The 20,597-nt window shown below is 42.8% G+C and overlaps 1 protein-coding gene across 1 annotated transcript in view; it reads right to left on the reverse strand.

The window, feature by feature from the left end:
* Nucleotides 1–20,597, reverse strand: part of cntn3b (contactin 3b) — a 519,637-nt gene that overhangs the window by 178,988 nt on the left and 320,052 nt on the right. Inside the window, 2 exon segments of the mRNA XM_034167483.1 lie at nucleotides 17,627–17,811; nucleotides 18,143–18,245. Of these exon segments, the coding sequence (XP_034023374.1) occupies nucleotides 17,627–17,811; nucleotides 18,143–18,245 (288 nt within the window).

Below are 20,597 nucleotides of genomic sequence, written 5' to 3' on the forward strand. Positions count from 1 at the left end.
TAAGAAATCAAGAAAAAAAGATTGTGGCAGTCAGTAATGGTTACTTTTTTAGACCAAGCAGAGGAAAAAAATATGGACTCACTCAATTCTGAGGAATAAATTATGGAATCACCCTGTAAATTTCCATCCCCAAAACTAACACCTGCATCAAATCACATCTGCTTGTTGACATTGACCCTATGTCATGAAATTGACCCTATGTGTCTTTTTGCAAGGAATGTTTTCACAGTTTTTGCTCTATGGCAAGATGCATTTTCTTCTTGAAAAATGATTTCATCATCCTCAAACATCAGAAAAGTGTCCAAAATATCAACGTAAACTTGTGCATTTATTGATGATGTAATGACAGCCATCTCCCCAGTGCCTTTACCTGACATGCAGCCCCATATCATCAATGACTGTGGAAATTTACATGTTCTCTTCAGGCATTCATCTTTATAAATCTCATTGGAACGGCACCAAACAAAAGTTCCATCATCATCACCTTGCCCAATGCAGATTCGAGATTCATCACTGAATATGACTTTCATCCAGTCATCCACAGTCCACGATTGCTTTCCTTTAGCCCATTGTAACCTTGTTTTTTTCTGTTTAGGTGTTAATGATGGCTTTCATTTAGCTTTTCTGTATGTAAATCCCATTTCCTTTAGGCGGTTTCTTACAGTTCGGTCACAGACGTTGACTCCAGTTTCCTCCCATTCGTTCCTCATTTGTTTTGTTGTGCATTTTCGATTTTTGAGACATATTGCTTTAAGTTTTCTGTCTTGACGCTTTGATGTCTTCCTTGGTCTACCAGTATGTTTGCCTTTAACAACCTTCCCATGTTGTTTGTATTTGGTCCAGAGTTTAGACACAGCTGACTGTGAACAACCAACATCTTTTGCAACATTGCGTGATGATTTACTCTCTTTTAAGAGTTTGATAATCCTCTCCTTTGTTTCAATTGACATCTCTCGTGTTGGAGCCATGATTCATGTCAGTCCACTTGGTGCAACAGCTCTCCAAGGTGTGATCACTCCTTTTTAGATGCAGACTAACAAGCAGATGTGATTTGATGCAGGTGTTAGTTTTGGGGATGAAGATTTACAGGGTGATTCCATAATTTATTCCTCAGAATTGAGTGAGTCCATATTTTTTTCCTCTGCTTGGTCTAAAAAAGTAACCGTTACTGACTGCCACAATCTTTTTTTCTTGATTTCTTATAGTGTTTCTTAAAGCCAGAAAGTTGCCATTTGAAATTACTTTAGTTTTGTGTCATGTCTGTGATCTGCTTTTTTTCTACAAAATTAAACAACTGAATGAACATCCTCCAAGGCCGGTGATTCCATAATTTTTGCCAGGGGTTGTATATCCCTGTCCTCCCCAACAACCACCCACACAGCCACAACAGAACACTGTACTCATGATAGCATCCCACTCCTGTCAATTTCAGTTTCACTCCAATGAAATTTCTCATCACTCATGCCAAAACAGAAAACAATCTGCATTGTATTTTAATTTTAGCATGAAGTGTAGCATGACATCAAAATAACTGCTTAAATGTTGTAAATTTGTCTGCTCAGAGATGATTTATTTCAAGATGCACTAACACTCACATGCCCTTATATTTGCTAAATGTTACCCCTATCTGAAAAAAATAGGTCTGATTATACTTGTTTGTTGTGTTTAGAGGCACTGGTACTAACAAAAAGACAGGAGGCAGCACTGGAGGTGGCAGAGCTGAAGATGTGATTTTCTTTTGGAGTGACAAGGATGGACAGGGTTAGGAATTAATATATCAGAGGAACAACTCAGATGGGACAATTTGAAGACAAAGCCAGAGAGGCGAGATCGAGATGGTTTGGACATGTGCAGCAACGCAGGGAATATAATCAATCAATCAATCAATCAATTTTTTTATATAGCGCCAAATCACAACAAACAGTTGCCCCAAGGAGCTTTATATTGTAAGGCAAGGCCATACAATAATTATGTAAAACCCCAACGGTCAAAACGACCCCCTGTGAGCAAGCACTTGGCTACAGTGGGAAGGAAAAACTCCCTTTTAACAGGAAGAAACCTCCAGCAGAACCAGGCTCAGGGAGGGGCAGTCTTCTGCTGGGACTGGTTGGGGCTGAGGGAGAGAACCAGGAAAAAGACATGCTGTGGAGGGGAGCAGAGATCGATCACTAATGATAATAATAATATAGGGAGAAAGATGCTGAGGATAGAGCCACAAGACAGAAGGCAGAGAGAAATGCCAAAGAGGTTTATGGATGTGGTGACGGAGGACATCCAGGAGGTTGGTGTGACAGAGGAAGATGCAGAGCACAGGGTGAGATGGAAATCATTAATCTGCTGTGGCAACCCCTAATGGAAGGAGCCAAAAGAAAAAGAAGATGAGTGTTGTGTGGATCATGGTGTGTTCTGATGTCACAATTTCTTTGAAATATGTTAAGTTGCCTTCACATATAACATGAATGTGGCTGAATCAGGCCTAACGGGACACATACGGGAGGGATAGAAATTCAGCCAAGCGTGAACAATTGATGTCCAAATGCCACCCAAATACCCAGAATGTGTAGACATCACATGCACACAAATTCAGTGTGCAGCAGCTTCAGAATCCAGGTAGCCTGTGCCCATAACACAGTACAAAACAGAAAGAAATACAAACAAAAGAAAAAAGAACACAGTACAAAACACCACAAGGATGGCAGAAGACAGCAGGAATATGCACAATGCACCCCCAGTGCCATACATGTGCCACCCGATGTCTGGGTAGACAACAGGGGGTGCCAGGATGAGCACTGTGGTCTTCTCATGTCTCTCCCCCCTCCTTGCACAAGTGTCTCTCTCTCTCTCTCTCTTTCTCTCTCTCTCTCTGGGAATCAGCTGTTGACGGGGACATGGCACAGCATGGTCAGCTCCCTCTCTGCAAGATTCTGAATGACATCCAACCCATGATGTGATTACATGACAACCAGGGTCCCCTGACAAACACATAACTGTGGTGGATGTAATCGCATGTGATTATGTCAACATGGACATCACATCACCGAAATCCACACTCATGGCTGTTATTATCAGTAAACCAGTCCGTGGTGCATCGCAGACAGTCAACCCATGATCATGAGACTGTGGTTCACATACATTAGTCCACATAGTGGATCAAGTGGTAATTCTACCTCCAGACACACATACTGTATATGTCATGATAGGTGTTTCACAGGTACAACATCCCAGTCAGCTGTGTTTGGTGGCAGCACGCCAAGCCTGTCACATGCATCAACTTGCCGTGACATTATGTTGACCGCGTGAATGAACCCACACTTTCTAAGCGCCTCGCAACTCCTGTTGGAAGTTCGTGGGTGGCACCTCTACTCTGGCCGAGTGTGGATCGAATGGCCAATCACCCTCATTTAGCCTATTGTGTGAAGGCTGGCTCAATCAGGATTTTCGGCAAGGATTCGACATGGCCGAACATCTTGCACGGCCCCTCGACCGCAGTCCGAATGGTCTGACTTGCATAGAGACTTGCAGTACGAATGTTGCAACTTCAGTGGAATAGTGGTATGACTGCATCTTGACCACCATTCAACTGTGTTTCCAACATGAGGGCAACACGAATGTGGTGTGCATGTACTGTGGCTGAACGGATGTCCCGACTGCTGTGAGACTACTGTACGAGGCGTTCAAGTGCAGTTCGAATTTGCACTACTGTCATCCGAATCCTCCTCCGTGTGCCATTCTGCCTCATTCATGCTTTGTGTGAAGGGGTCTTTAACAATACTACATCTATCACAGATTACACCCATGTTCAGGCCCTGATCTGGTTTTTATTTTCTTTTTGGCACCAAAACATGCATAACTTTGTTTCAAATACTGGCAGTAGAGCTCAAGTTTTGACCATCCCAGCCAGCTTGTTAGACAATAACTCAAAAAAAGTAAATGCAATTATCTTGTAACAAATAATATTAAAAAGAACATACAGTATAATGAACATTGATGTACCAGACTCATCAAAAGAGCAACTTCATTTTGTGTATGTAATATCCCTGATAGATACCACATGGTGGATGGTTAGTAGATGTGCCTGTATTCATGAGTGTCAGTTATGAAGTTATGGACAGTTTGTGAATGCCCAATAAGTTTTTGAAAATTAGCAACATCTGTTGTAAAACAGCTTGCATGGGCCCTGGACATGCAAAGTGCTCTGCACTGCACTGAACACTGCTCAAGTTATCAGCCAGAGGGAGAAACATGATGCCCATTATGTGGGAAAAGCCTAGATGAAATAAGCAACATAATGGGAAACTAAATCCAAAAAACAACAGTAGACACAGCATGTGCCTGGAGATTGTTATGTTGATGTACACTGCAGTGGCGGTTTTGTTATGTCAGTTCAACTCAGTACGTTTGCCAAGGATGTAATAAAATCATTGGCGTTTATTTATTTGTCTGTCTGTCTGTCTGTTAGCAGGATTACATCAAGACTATTGCACAGATTTTGATGAAATTTTCACCAGAGATTAGGCCATGGAAGAACCCATTACATTTTGGAGGTGATCTGGATCCCAATTGGCGCCCCACTCCCGTCCCTTACTGCCCAGTGTCGAGGAGCAGAAGCACAACAACAAAGACCATCTTGTGTGGCCTGATGGTGCTGTGTTGATGTTCCAGGATTACTTTGAGACCACAGACTGGCAGACATTCAAGGAGGCTGCAGTGGAAGGAAGTGTTTGTAGGATGTGACCACCACCAAAAACTATCAATATCTGGACAAATCAAAAACCTTGGGTGAACGCAGAGGTGTGCTCCCTGCTGAGAACCCGTGATGCAGCATTCAGGGATGGAAATGAAGCAGTACTAAGGGCAGCCAAAAGGAACTTGCCAGTGCGCATAAAGAAAGCAAAGTCCACATATAGTCTTAAGATCCAGGGCCATTTTCACCTCCAGTGAGCTACAGAGCAAGTGGAGGAGCATCACTGACTATAGGAAGAGTGATGGACAATTCCCTAAAGATCCAGCAGTCCCACATATCTTGAATGCCTTCTATGCGTGATTCAAATAAAATATGTGGCTCATGAAATTATTGAACCACTTGCCTATTGTATAAATTTGTCCTTAATACATGGTGTTGTACCTAAAAAAATTAAAATAGCAAAAGTCATCCCAGTATATAAAACTGGGGACAAAAACAATATGCATAATTACCGTCCAATATCTGTATTGCCTACTCTCTCCAAAGTATTCGAGAGAATTGTTTACAATAGAATAAGTGAATACTTGGACAAAATGCACATACTCACCACATCTCAGTATGGCTTCAGGAAAAGAGAACAACATGTATGGCCATTCTTGATCTTATAGAGCAAATAAATGATGCTATAGATAAAGGCGAATGTGGAGTGGGGATATTTCTTGATTTATCAAAAGCATTCGACACTATAGATTTTAACATCTTATTGGGGAAACTTGAGCATTATGGTGTCAGAGGTATTGCGCTCAATTGGTTCATAAGCTATCTGTCTGAAAGGGAACATTACGTACAGATACACAGCAGTAAATCTCAACACAAAACAACAACATGTGGTGTTCCACAGGGATCCATATTAGGTCCTCTACTTTTTATTATTTACATAAACGACTTTATAAATTCATCAGATATATTACACAAAATTATTTTTGCAGATGACACAAATCTTTTTTTAATCACATAAAAATCTTCAGTTTCTCCAAAACACAGTTAATGAAGAATTAACTAAAGTGGACATTTGGCTCAAATGCAATAAACTATCTTTAAACATTAATAAAACCCACTACATTATGTTCCGTTCTATCTCGGACAAATACTGAAAATGTACAGATAGAGATTAATGGAATTGGCATTGAAAGAGTACAGTACATAAAATTTTTAGGTATATACACTCAACAAAAATATAAACGCAGCACTTTTGGTTTTGCTCCCATTTTGTATGAGACGAACTCAAAGATCTAAAACGTTTTCCACATACACAATATCACCATTTCCCTCAAATACTGTTCACAAACCAGTCTAAATCTGTGATAGTGAGCACTTCTCCTTTGTCAAGATGCTGATTAGACAACATGATTAGTGCACAGGTGTGCCTTAGACTGCCCACAATAAAAGGCCACTCTGAAAGGTGCAGTTTTATCACACAGCACAATGCCACAGATGTCGCAAGATTTGAGGGAGCGTGCAGTTGGCATGCTGACAGCAGGAATGTCAACCAGAGCTGTTGCTCGTGTATTGAATGTTCATTTCTCTACCATAAGCCGTCTCCAAAGGCGTTTCAGAGAATTTGGCAGTACATCCCACCACGGATGAATCCCGGTTCACACTGTCCAGGGCAGATGGCAGACAGCGTGTGTGGCGTTGTGTGGGTGAGTGGTTTTCTGATGTCAATGTTGTGGATCGAGTGGCCCATGGTGGCAGTGGGGTTATGGTATGGGCAGGCGTCTGTTATGGATGAAGAACACAGGTGCATTTTATTGATGGCATTTTGAATGCACAGACATACCATGACAAGATCCTGAGGCCATACATCCAAGAACATCACCTCATGTTGCAGCAGGATAATGCACAGCCCCATGTTGCAAGGATCTGTACACAATTCTTGGAAGCTGACAATGTCCCAGTTCTTGCATGGTCGGCATACTCACCGGACATGTCACCCATTGAGCATGTTTGGGATGCTCTGGACCGGCGTATACGACAGCGTGTACCAGTTCCTGCCAATATCCAGCAACTTCGCACAGCCATTGAAGAGGAGTGGACCAACATTCCACAGGCCACAATTGACAACCTGATCAACTCTATGCGAAGGAGATGTGTTGCACTGCATGAGGTAAATGGTGGTCACACCAGATACTGACTGGTATCCCCCCCCCAATAAAACAAAACTGCACCTTTCAGAGTGGCCTTTTATTGTGGACAGTCTAAGGCACACCTGTGCACTAATCATGGTGTCTAATCAGCATCTTGATATGGCACACCTGTGAGGTGGGATGGATTATCTCAGCAAAGGAGAAGTGCTCACTATCACAGATTTAGACTGGTTTGTGAACAATATTTGAGGGAAATGGTGATATTGTGTATGTGGAAAAAGTTTTAGATCTTTGAGTTCATCTCATACAAAATGGGAGCAAAACCATAAGTGTTGCGTTTATATTTTTGTTGAGTGTATATTGACGGATTTTTACATTTTAAAGACAAATTGATGAATTGACAAGTAAGTTATCGAAATATGTTGGATTATTATATAAAATTCGACATTATCTCCCTCTCAAAGCTCTTATAACACTTTATCAAACTTTATTTGAACCACACTCTTTTATAGGCTTAAGCTTCTGAAGCTCACCGAGAGCAACATATTTCAGAACGCATGCATGATGTATAATGTAGTACATAAGCAAAATGAAAGACTTTGCCATCTAATCCCAATCACTTATCCAACTCATGAACACAACACAAGAAGAAAAAATCAGGTGAAGTGCAAAAAGTGTAAACTGAAATGTACTAATTTTAGCACTATATGCAAAGGCCCACAGGTCTGGAATGCAATTGACGATACAACACAAAACAGTATCGTTAAATATATATAAGAAACTTGATGATGTACCTTTGTGAATATGATTGCAAAAATCAGTACGAGATTAGTTGATGGGATAAGTGCAATATAATGTCCAGATAATGTGGGATTGTATGAATGTGTGTGGGAGTGCTTAATGCATCCATAGGGGTTGGGGTGGTGGGGTGGGCTTTTCTTTTACTGTTGTATTGTAATATATCTTGTGCTCAGGACCCCTTTTATAAGCTAAGGTAGCTTCTTGGGAGATCCTTTTTACAAATTTCAAGAAAGCTTCCTCAAATGCTTACTTCCTGAAATGTAAATGAAATGTCTTTTCTTTGAATTATTTGTAAATAAATAAAAATCTGTAAATAAATTTGCAAGGCACCAACACCTCCACTCCCTCCCAGCTCACATGCTCCCTCGACAAGCCCCCAGTCATCTGCATAACAACAGCAGAGGTGAGGAGAACGCTGCAGAGGGTCAACCCCCGGAAGGCCTCAGGCCCTGATGGCCTAAAGCCCCTGTCACAGTGTCGTATTCATAGAGCTGCTCATTGCGGCGTTGTGTTTCATTTAAATACGCCCGAAATACGCACGTACTCAGCCATGCTGCACTAGTTCAGTGCTATTTTCTGCCTCTGTGGAAGTGCGCTCTGTTCTCTGTGGTGTGGCTCAAAAACAGAGTGATTTAACATTATTATTATTGTTATTTTTTTGTCTTGGTGGATCACTTTCATTGGGCCTCATGTATCAATGTTGCGCACTTGTGGCGTAAATTTACGGCGTAAAGTTGAAATACACCAAAGTCGCCGTGACATGTATCAAGCAGTGCGCACCTGCCCATTTCTGGCGTATGCCTGACGTGATCTTGATAAATGCGGCGGGTGGAAACGATCGTAATTATAACAAACACACCCATAAATATTCAGACTCCGCTTCAGACACACCCTCATTTTATGACATAGAAGCCGGAAAGACGGCAATGAAAAAGAACTCCACCAATCACGACGCGTGCCAATAGAGCGTCAAAAGTGGCCGTCATATCAATTGTTTTGTAGTATATAATCAATAAAGTGTTACAGTGGTCCCTCATTAATTGCTGGAGTTACGTTCTAAAAAATAGCCCATAATACGTGAAACCGCGACGTTAGGCAGCGTTATTTTTTACAATTATTATAGACGTTTCAAAGCTGTAAAACCCCTCACTACACAGTTTATACACTTTCTCAATCAGGCATGAACATTTTCTCACTTTTCTCTCGTGTGTAAACACTCTCAAAGTTCAAACCTTAGTAGGAAAATCATACCAAACTGTTTTCAGGCCCAAACATTTGTTTGAGAAATAAAAATAGAATGTTTTCCTATAAATAATTATGATGGCATTTAGAACTAACAAATTAATTTTAACGATCAACGAACGAGGTCGGACACAAGAAATTATTAATAGTGACTGACCAGTATTTCACAGATCGCGCCTCTGCGTCCTAACGCTGCGCCTTTTCCCACTCACACCTGGCTGCAGCAGGTGTCTGTGTCCGTGTGACAAAGTTGTTGGCGCTCTTTTCTCTTCTGGGCAACAAGATTCTTATAAACAGATACGCAGAACACAGAACACTGTAAAAAAAAAAAAAGGCATGCAAAATTGGACTAAATACTCCGCGAGACTCCGAGGCCACGACAGGTGAACGGCGTTATAGCGAGGGACCACTGTATTCTCTTTTCACATGTCAATAATTCTTGACATGTGGATATTTGCTCGCTCAGTTAATAAGACAAGCCTAATCTGTCAGATTTCTTTATTTTTTTAAATGTATTTCTGTATTTATTTTATTGTGACAACCGAATGGAGGCGACAAAACCTGGTTGCAGCACGGGCGAATTAAGGGAATGACGAAACTACAGTTGTTATTATCAGTTTCATAGTCTAAAACGATCACACCACATGAAGTTAAGCTCAGCGCTGCTCTGGCTCCAGGCTTGAAGTCTGTGGAAAAAGGCGAGCAGCGCTTTCCTATCTGTCAGCGCCTATCGTGCTCCATAACAATCCCGCAACAGCGGGATTTGTATTACTTATTATGTAGTATAATCAGGAAGGTGTTATTTATGTAACATATGCATTGATTTGTATAATGGCACTGGTTATCATGTTGATCATCTTCATTTTTATGTGGATTCCAGCGCTGGTTCATTTTGGTGTATAATTTAAGCCACCTCTCGACCTGGTGTATATTTTCAGCGCAGTGTATGCCAACGACCACATTGATAAATGCCAAGTAGCGCAGCCGTTTTGGCGTACACCCCATATACGCTCAAATATCGCCGTACGCAATGATACATGAGGCCCATTGTGTCCAGATGCTGCTGAGTCTGGCTGTGGTAAAGGCTGCCCTGAAGGAAACGCTGTGACTCGTTAAACTGGGAGAGAGCACTTTTATTGATAGCACGTGTGGTCTCCCTCTCCCTCTCTCTCTCTCTGTGTCACAGAGAGAGAGAGACCGCGCACTGTCAGACTCCTTAAAATAAAAGCGGTATCTCTCTCTCTCTCTCTCTCTCTCTCTCTGTGTGTCCTAGAGAGAGAGAGAGAGAGAGAGAGAGAGAGAGAGAGAAAGAGACCGTGCACGAGAGAGCGCTTTTATGAAACGATGTGACACAGTGAACAGGCCTCATATAATGAGTCCAGTATGATAAAGTGAAGCAACGATCTTGCAGTATTTATAGCTCCAGAAGAACAACAGGGCGAAGTGAAATAGCACACAGTACCGTGTTGAAGCGTGGGCAGGCTCACAATAGCGGACAATAGCACGGCGCTGTGTGTTCTCACATGAAGGCTCCATGCTGTGCTGTATGCTGAAGAAAATTAAACATGTTTATTTTCTTCCGTCCTACGTGCGTAGCCCTCAACATACTGCTGCATATTGAGAAAAAAACTCCTCATGAAGTGGGCGGAGAGTTGCTCATTACAGCGTAGACGATACGCTGTAATGAGCAGCTCTACGAATACGCCACTGTGACAGAGGCTTTATGAGAGACTGCACAACAGCTGTCTGAGGACAAGACAGACATATTTAACATCTCACAGTCCCAAGCTACAGTCCCATCATGCCTCAAGACAGCAAACAATCATCCCTGCACCAAATACATTTGCAGCTTTGTGCCTCAACTATTAGCACCCTATTGCACTCAACATGAAGTGTTTCAGTGGAGGCTCTCAGTTGTCCAGGTGGTTTCCATAGTAGAGAAGCTTGAATCTTCGACTGGACTGGGTTGCTTGATGCGAGGACGTTTCGCTTCAAATCGCAGAAGCTTCCTCAGCTAAAATTCTTGCTCTGGAAGTCTGACTTCTGTCTGACTCTTGTAGAGATGAATAAACAGAAGCCAACAAAAGCTGGAGTTTTAAACCTAACCAGACCCCTCCTACTGAGAGGCAGACTGCTATAGGCTAGTGACTAAACAATAGCTCTAATTAGCAACTGTTGTGCTCTAGTTAGCACTCTCCTAATGACAGGGCAGCTGTCCCGCCTAATGATGGGATGTATGCCTTTCCTGATTGCTCCCTTGATGACTCTCCTGATGATGTGAAAGACTCATTACCATGAACAAAAGACTGAAACTCCTTTGACCTGAGTACCCCATTGTAAACAGGGGATAAAGCGTGTCTCAGACCCCCTCCCCGGTTAAGGCTGGGTTTCAACCGTTTCAAAAAGAATGCCTCCTTGACCCCTCTCTCAAACCATTTCTTCTCTCTGGCTAATATTTTAACTTCCTTGTCCTCAAACGTGCGGTTAGTGTCTTTAAGGTGGAGATGAACTGCAGACTGAGGTCCACTGGCGCCCTCTCTGCAGTGCTGGTATAGCCTTTTGTGTAAATGTTTGCTTAGTCTCACCTATGTAGTGTTCGTTACAGTTTTCCTGACATCTGATAGAATACACTACATTGCTCTGTAACTAGGGACCATGTCCTTAGGGTGAACTAATTTCTGTCTCAAGGTGTTAACCGGTTTAAACTAAACTGGGATTTTGTGCTGTCTGAAGATCCTCTGTAGTTTTTCCCCTACTCCTGCTAAATAAGGGAGAGACACTCCTCTTCTTCTTGTCTCCGTCTCCTGGAGACTCAGGTACTCAGGTCAAAGGAGTTTCAGTCTTTTGTTCATGGTAATGAGTCTTTCACGTCATCAGGAGAGTCATCAAGGGAGCAATCAGGAAAGGCATCCATCCCATCATTAGGAGGGACAGCTGCCCTGTCATTAGGAGAGTGCTAACTAGAGCACAATAGTTGCTAATTAGAGCTATTGTTTAGTCACTAGCCTATAGCAGTCTGCCTCTCAGTAGGAGGGGTCTGGTTAGGTTTAAAACTCCAGCTTTTGTTGGCTTCTGTTTATTCGTCTCTACAAGGGTCAGACAGAAGTCAGACTTCCAGAGGAAGAATTTTAGCTGAGGAAGCTTCTGCGATTTGAAGCGAAACATCCTCGCGTCAAGCAACCCAGTCCAGTCGAAGATTCAAGCTTCTCTACTCAACATGAAGTGCTTTGGAAGTTTGGTGACGAGGCACCTGAAACATGCCAATGACATAGCTGAGGACTCTTACCAGTATGCATATAGGTGCAACTGGATTACAGCAACTGATGCCACGTCTTCTGTGACACACTAGACCCTCTCTCACATGTAGAACAAGGACTCCTATGTGACCCTGCTGTTTCTGGACTTCATTTCTGCATTTCCTTTGACCTCCGCATGTCCTTTGACCTCCACATCAGGGATGTAAGAAGTCAACGGGTCACAGAGCTTTCTCTCATCGTGCACCCACCCTGTGGAACAGTCTTCCTGTGTATCCGTGAGGCAGTCAGAGTCTATGGACATTTTTAAGTCAAGACTTAAAACCCATTTTTATTATCTTTCTTATGAATAGTTTTTATTTTGTCTGTTTTATTCTTTTAATTCTGTTTTTAATTATGTATTTGAATTTTTTTATTCATTTTTAATTATTTATTTAATTTTTATATTGCATTGTTCTGTGTGAGGTGCCTTGAGATGGCTTTTGTTGTGATTTGGCGGATTATAAAATTATTAAATTGAAACTGATTTGAATTAATCCCGCGGGTGTCCAAGTTGGCAGCACAGGGAGCCTCCTCTAATGTAACTGGGTCGTGGATTACCTAATCTGTAGGCAACATAATATCAAGAACAATTACAACATATCCTCCACCTCCTGAACACTGGTTCACCCCAGGGCTGTGTATTACTGTACAACTCCTCACTTGGGGGGATGAAGAGTAACAGGAAGACAGAGGATGGGAAGGAGAGGTGCAGTTGTAGCCAGTAAGGCAGTAGTTCTGATATTTAGATTTGTATTTACTTTTTGTTTCTTTTACTTTTGATACTCTGTGTGCTCTTACCCTGTGTGCTCCTGTCCAATACTACTGAAACCTCAATTTCCCTGAGGAAGACTTCCCAAGGGAAGCTGTATACAATCATGACCTATGACTGCAGAGCACACTACAAGAATAATCTTGTAGTGAAGTTCACAATCAACACAAAGGGATGAATCAGTATATAGGCTGGAGGACCTGGCACAGTGGTTTGGGGACAATAACCTTATCCTTAATGACCAAAGAGAAAGGAGATGGTTGAGGATTTCTGGACATCTGTAACTGCTCCGCTATCTCTCTACATCAATGGTGCAGCTGTGGAGATGGGATCCCTCCATCAAGTACAAAGGGGTATACCTGACCAACCCTCACCTGACATACCAACACCACAGCTATAAGGAAAAAGAGCCACCAGTACCTCTATTTCCTGAGGAAGTTGAAGAAGACAGGACTGGAGGCTGATGTTTTCAAGTCTTTCTACGCCTGTGAGGTGGAGAGTACTCTGACTTTCTGTCTTACTGTGTGGTATGTGGGCTGCGCTGTAGCAGAGAAGGAGGTGCTGCAGAGAGTGATAAAGTCTGCACAGAGTACCATGGGGTGCAGCCTACCACCCATTCGGGACATTTACACCATCAGATGCAGGGATAGAGCCACCTGTATCCTCTGTGACCCCACCCACCCTGCTCACAAACTGTTCGATCCCATGCCCTCTGGAAGGAGACTGCACTGCATCTGGGCAAAAACATCTAGACTGAGAAATAGCTTCGACCTCAATGCAGTCAGGCTGCTGAATTTCTCCCCTTTAAAATTTTTATTTGCACACACATGCACTCTTTTAGTGACTCTGCACATACTTGGTCATTGATGCACTGACCACTTTAAGCCATTGCTGCTAGTGTACATTATGCATTAAGGACCTTGCCCAAGGGCACTTAATGACTTTCCGGTCAGGCTGGGATTTGAACCAATGATCCTCTAGTCTCAAGCCCAAAGCTTTAACCACTAGACCATTACCTCTGCTTTCACCTCACCTTTCAGACCTCACCTTTCAGCATTCAGTGTGAAATTGTGCGTGAAATGGGGCGAATGGGGGTTTCCACAAACTCCCTGTTTGTCAGACCACCCACTTCAATATAATGTCTGATTTCCTCACAAATAAAGAAAATAGCTCTTGTCTGTTTTTGTCCTGTAACATCCTTTTGTAATTTCTTAAACGTGTTCCTTGTCAGCTGGTGTATGGCACTTAAGCTGCTTTTTAATCATGGGAGAAAAAAAAAAATGATGCCATGTGACGTGCACAGTCAGTTTTCAATATTAGCCATGCGGACAATAATTTACTTCACTGAAACATTTTGCACAGCATTTATACAATAGCAAAACATTCTGGCAGTCATGGAAGCTTCAAAAGTTCCTACCTGTTTAAATCCAGGCAGCTCTGCAGAAAATAATCAATTTCTTCATGTTTCCTCCTTATTAAGATAAAACATCCATTTCTTCTCACTGAAAACAGTGGAACATCCAGACTGTCACTGACTGTCAAAATGTGAAGTCAGTTTTCTCCATGTTTGCATCCAGAAGCATTGCATATGATCACTCTGCATGTCACACTCTCTCACACTGAAAATGGCAAACAAATGTGCAAGCAGCAGGAAACCTCTTTGCCTGATACCTGCTCAAAGTTTTGAACACGCACAAAATGTTTTGACAAACTTTGCAGACATCAGCTGATAAAGAATTCAATTTGCGGGTGGAAAAAGGACTATTGTCTGGCAAAAAAAGAACACAGACTGATACTTCTCCTTGATCAATCACAGTGTGACAAAGCCAATGCCCCGGAACACTTTCTGTGTCTTGCACAAGAGTCTTTCAAAATAAGAGCACAGGTCATACGGATGACATCATCACAAGACAGATGTGGAAGAGATGAGGAAAACATTGTGAAAACATTTTTTTTTTTTTTGGAATTTTACAATGTTTTGGGAGTCATAGAATTATTTTATTTTAGGTGGGCATTTAATAAATTTTAATTAAAAAAAGGTCATTTAATATTTGGCGGTGTTTAACCAGCTTCCTTAAAAAGGGGGTGGGCTTATGCACACTCCTGGGGCTTCAGACACATCCATCCATCCATCCATTTTCTTCCACTTTATCCGGAGTCGGGTCGCGGGGGCAGCAGCTCAAGCAAAGCCGCCCAGACCTCCCGATCCACACACACCTCCTCCAGCTCCTCCAGGGGAACCCCAAGGCGTTCCCAAGCCAGCCGAGAGATGTAGTCCCTCCAGCGTGTCCTGGGTCTTCCCCGGGGCCTCCTCCCAGTGGGCCATGCCCGGAACACCTCTCCAGCGAGGCGTCCAGGGGGCATCCGGAAAAGATGCCCGAGCCACCTCAACTGGCTCCTTTCGACGTGGAGGAGCAGCGGCTCGACTCCGAGCACGTCCCGAGTGACCGAGCTCCTCACCCTATCTCTAAGGGAGCGCCGAGCCACCCTGCGGAGGAAACTCATCTCGGCCGCTTGTACTCGCGATCTCGTTCTTTCGGTCATGAGCCAAATCTCATGATCATAGGTGAGGATCAGAACGTAGATCGATTGGTAAATCGAGAGCTTTGCCCCGCTACTCAGCTCTCTCTTCACCACGACCATTTGAAAATTTGAACCATAAGTTAAAAATGTATGCCTCTGGATGACTTGGGTGATATTGGCTGCGTATCAGTATGGTGTTAAAAGAAATGTTTCTTTTTTCTTTGGTGACTACTTCTCGTTTGCCTGCAGAGGATAGAGCGGTTTCTTGTAGAACCATCTCTTCTCTGTTTACAGAGGGTAGAACTACACATGTGTTCACCTTTGTCAGAGAGAGAGACAGAGAGAGAGAGAGAGAGAGAGAGAGAGATAGTGTTGTCTCTCTCTCTCTTTGCCTTTTTTCAAAACCCTGCTGTTTCTGATCACCTCACGCACGTACAGGTGCTGTGTACGTGGAGCAGACACACACACACACACGCACGCGTGCGCACACACACACACACACACACACACACACACACACACACACACATGCGCTTCACCTTCTCTCCAGCTGATCACACTGGGTTTTCTGTTTCATATGTCACACCTCTGTGGATCACACGCGAATGTCCACTGCTGCTGGATGTTTTTCCACATTTGATGGCTCAAAGTCCCGCTTCTGTAAACTGCCACCTAGTTTCCACAAACCGAGGTGCAATTCACTCTGAGAGATCACAGCAGATGACAGGTAATATTATTATGCCAACAACAAATGAGGCTGATTGCGCTTCTGCAACCCCCTCCCCCCCACCCCCACTGCTCACAAATACACAGCCATCAACGATCATATCGGCCATCAGGAACTCCACGGAAACAAACAAGGCTGGCTGTGCTTCTGCAAAAGCCCCTCTGCTGCGAACAAATATGCCGCCATCAACGATCATGTTGGCCATCAGCAACTCCACAGAAACAAACAAGGCTGGCCGTGCTTCTGCAAAAGCCCCTCTGCTGCGAACAAATATGCAGTGATCAAGGAGCACTTCCTCAAAAACCTTTGAAATGTCAGACGCTGAAAGGGCCAGCAGGCTTTTCTCTCTGCACAGGCTGGAAGACAGCAAGCCCTTCAGAGTTCATGAACAGAATGCTGGAGCTCTGGCCGGACTTTTTGTGCAGGAACTCTCTCCTCTGGTGCATGCGATCACGGATTGCCATGCGCTGGTGGAGGAGGCCAACAAATTCTTCCTGGCCGGCCAGCACTACGGCATGACCACGGCAGCACTCGCCATATCACATGCAGCCAGAAGCCCCACACCACACACACCAGCACTGCCGCGGAGGAAGCAGCTGCATCTCTCCTCCACAAAAGCACTCACAAACTGGCTTCTGTGCTGTGTTCAAACATTCAGCTGGTTGAACCAAGTCAGTGTACACGCTAATGTAAGCAAACAATAAAAAACCGCCAAGAAGGACAGCAAAAACGAAATACTTGTTTCATTTGGGCTTTGTTGCCCTTTGTTAAGTGCCGTGTGACCGGGCCATTAAAGAATATACCAAAAAAAGAAATAAATAAATAAATTATGGCAATACTCGATAAAAAAAAAAAAAAAAAATTGTGACATTTGTGATAATATATGACTACTGGAATTACAGGTCTCGCAAGAGCCATGCTTGATTGACGGTTACTGTGAGAGGACAAAATGCAGCAGTCACTTTCTATCACTAAATAGAAATGCTGTTATTTTGCAACTGTTCTGTGTTGACATTCTGAAAATGTTGCTTAACTTTTGGGCTGTTCAGCAAACCCAGCTGCTGTAAGCAAAAGACCTCATGCTGGGCATAAGTTGTTGTAATTCACAGAATCACAAAACAGAAGAAAAAAAAACAATGCATTAAAAAATAAAACTCTAAGTGTTTTTTCTTTAATTATTCAAGGTTAAGAGGTGGATTATCAGCAAATTAGAAAGAGTACAACTGCAAACAAAGCAAACTCTTTACTAGCATGAAAACTGAATGGAAATTAGTTGGATGCTCTAATGTCAGACTAACTTTTTTCACCCATATTTTACAGACACACACTTTGTCAGTCAAATGAAATCAGACCTGCTGGTCACATGTACATATCTGCTGTACTGCAGAGACCATTTCTTTGAGTTTACTGTCATTCTGCTTGACATAGTTCACTTACCGTGGAATGAGACTCGACCTCGTGCTGCATTTTTGCCTCGTCGATTCTCTGCCATACATTCATACGTCCCTGAGTCCTCCTGCTGGAAATTATGGATTTCCAGCACGGCGTTTGAGTTCTTTATCTTCACTTTGCTGGGAAATGGGACTCCACTGGTTCTTCTCCAGCTTATCTCTGGAACAGGGCTGAAGAAAGTGGAAGAAAAAGTTCTTGTGATGGGAACTGTCAGATGCAGTGATCAAAGTGTGATTAAACACAGTAGAAACACATGAAGCAAATGCCTTGTGAATTACTGTTCCCTACAAATCAAAGTGTGATTGCTCACATTTCAGAGGCTCTTATAAGAACTTTGATTTCTAGTCCCATGTCGCACCTACCGCCTGTCCTTGCTCTCTATTGGATTGATGAATCTGAGAATGAGTAATGCTACGCCTGTGCATCCTAAATCATCCAGAGTACTGCTAATTCATGCATGAAGGAGCTGACAGTCTCACACACAGAGTGATGCAACCTTACTTTCCCAGAGCGAAGCATTCCAGTTTCACCACAGATTCCTTTGCAGCTGGAACCGAATCAGGGAAATGAACTTCTATTTTGGGTTCGTATTCCCCCATGACTCCTGCAGATGTGAGACAACAAATGAAAAGCTTTTGGCATCAGTGATTAAGAGCTGGATCAAAGGTAGAGCAGGAACACAGACGGTGCAGAAGTGACCACTGAGGGGCTGCTTATAAAATATTCACAGAACAGATCAGGGGAAACACACGGCGAATCGAGATTTATTACTGCAGCAAAGTGACTTCATTTGTGACTTTATTTATATTCACATCACTGCAACAGGTCAAAGACAGTAGTCTGCCCTTTACTTTTTACCAATTACAACCCTACAGTCTGACATCAGCTGACTCGGGGTCCTGTGCATAGTTTCACATAAAAGGTCACAGAAGATTATTATGAAAAGCTCAGATATCTCTCGCACTAAAAAAATGAATCTCCTTCAACACAATCCACATCTCACCATCTCACTGTTTTGGTGGCAAGAGCCTGAGATATGGAAAGAATGGTCCGTTCTTCTCTGTCTGAGATTTACCCTCCAGAGCTCAAATCAACCAACAACTGAGCTCAGGACAGATTTGACATTATGATGCTTTGTAGGTCTGAGCATTTATTTATTTAGAATGACAATTTAAAAAAAAATAAATAAATACTGGATACTGTGAAAAGTGCAAATACTCCCTCCTGGAGTAATTGTTACATTTACTTTGACTTATGTTTCATTGCAGACAATATGAATGTTTTGTGAGGTCTGTATTAATATAAATCCATTCCTGCATTTAAGGCCTGCAACACATTCCAAATAAAGTTGGGAAGGGAGCAATATAGGGTTAGTAATGAGGTAAAATTAATTAATTCATGTTGTTATTTCAAACAGGTGATGTCAACAGTTTATTGTAATTAGTTATGATTTGGAGCAAAAGCAGTATCGACAAAAGGCTGAGTCTTTGAGGGGCAAAGATGGGTAGATGATCTCCAGTTTGTTAAGAATCGCATGAGAAAATCACTGAAATGTTTAAAATCAATGTTTATTAAAAGAGGATTGGAAAGGATTTCTATATTTCTCCCTCTATGGTGTACAATATTATTAAACATTTCAAAGAATCTGGAGGAATTTTACTCTGTAAAAGGAAAGGGTGCAAGCCTAAACCCAGGAGCTGTGATCCCTCGGATGGATATTGCTGATATAACTACATGGGCAATGTTTTAGTTTGGCAAGTCTGTTGTGTGGGCCGCTGAAGAGGAGGTACTGCTGGCCTCCACCAGAGGGCGCCGTGCCTGAAGTGCGGGCTTCAGGCAAGAGAGGGTGCTGCCGCCTCTTCAGGACAGTCAGACGTGGCAGCTGTCAATCATCATCTCCAACAGCTGTCATTCATCAACCACTCCATAAAGCCGGATGACATCTCCACCTCACTGCCGAGATATCTTCAAGCCAAGAAGGTAATACCTCAGCCGTGATTGTGCCGTGCGCACATTATTTTCTCCAGTCTTTGATACTGTTTCAGGAGTCTACTCGCTGTTGTTGTTCTGTCGGAGTACGGAGTGGTGACGAAGTGAAGGGCGTTCACTTGTCACACCGAACTACAGAGACAACTGGAGTTTAACTGTCAATAAAAGGTGGAGGTGTTCTTTCCCACTTTAAAAGGAGAAGTCTAACTGTTCTGACTGTGTTACTGGGTGTGCACACACCCACCCTTGATTATTTCTGCTTCCTGCCAGCAGTACCAGATCCGACAGCCGGAGACGGTGACCACCTGGGGACTCGGGACTTGGCCGCTCCAGTATTCTCCGGGTTCGGTGGCGGTGGAAATCGTGTGGGTTCCAGCTCCTCTCTGGACGGACGTCTTCTATCCTCGAGCCTGCCCACACGTCACCTTTGTAGACTGACTACATACAAATTCTGTAATCGTCTGTACTTCGTTGTGCACATTCACAACAGTAAAGTGTTCTATTTTTGGCTCATTCATTGTCCATTCATTTACGCCCCTTGTTGTGGGTCCGTGTCACTACACTTTCCCAACAAAGTCTTTGTCAAGCACTATAAAATGCAGTTACATTCACAAATGCCACTTACATTTTACTGCGTAAAAAAATCAGCCTCATGTTAATCTTGTCTAGAAGTTACATCAACTCCTCTGGCTTCATAGGTACCTGGCTTAGACTATCACAAAGAAAAAAATTTATACTGCAGTCACACAAATTAGTATTCCACATGTTTTTGGAAGAAATGGATGCAGAGTTCCAGACCAAGGACAAAAAGCCAACAATGAAAACTGTCAGCTCTTCATTGTTGGAACTTTTATGCACTTAAAGCCCCAGGTGGGATGCGATCCCATAACTTTCTTGCTGTGAGGCAACAGTGCTATTCACTAAGCCAGTATGGTGCCAATAAGTAATAATAATAACAACAATAATA

This window comes from Thalassophryne amazonica, chromosome 3 (genome assembly GCF_902500255.1).
Source record: "Thalassophryne amazonica chromosome 3, fThaAma1.1, whole genome shotgun sequence".
NCBI classification, from domain to species: domain Eukaryota; kingdom Metazoa; phylum Chordata; class Actinopteri; order Batrachoidiformes; family Batrachoididae; genus Thalassophryne; species Thalassophryne amazonica.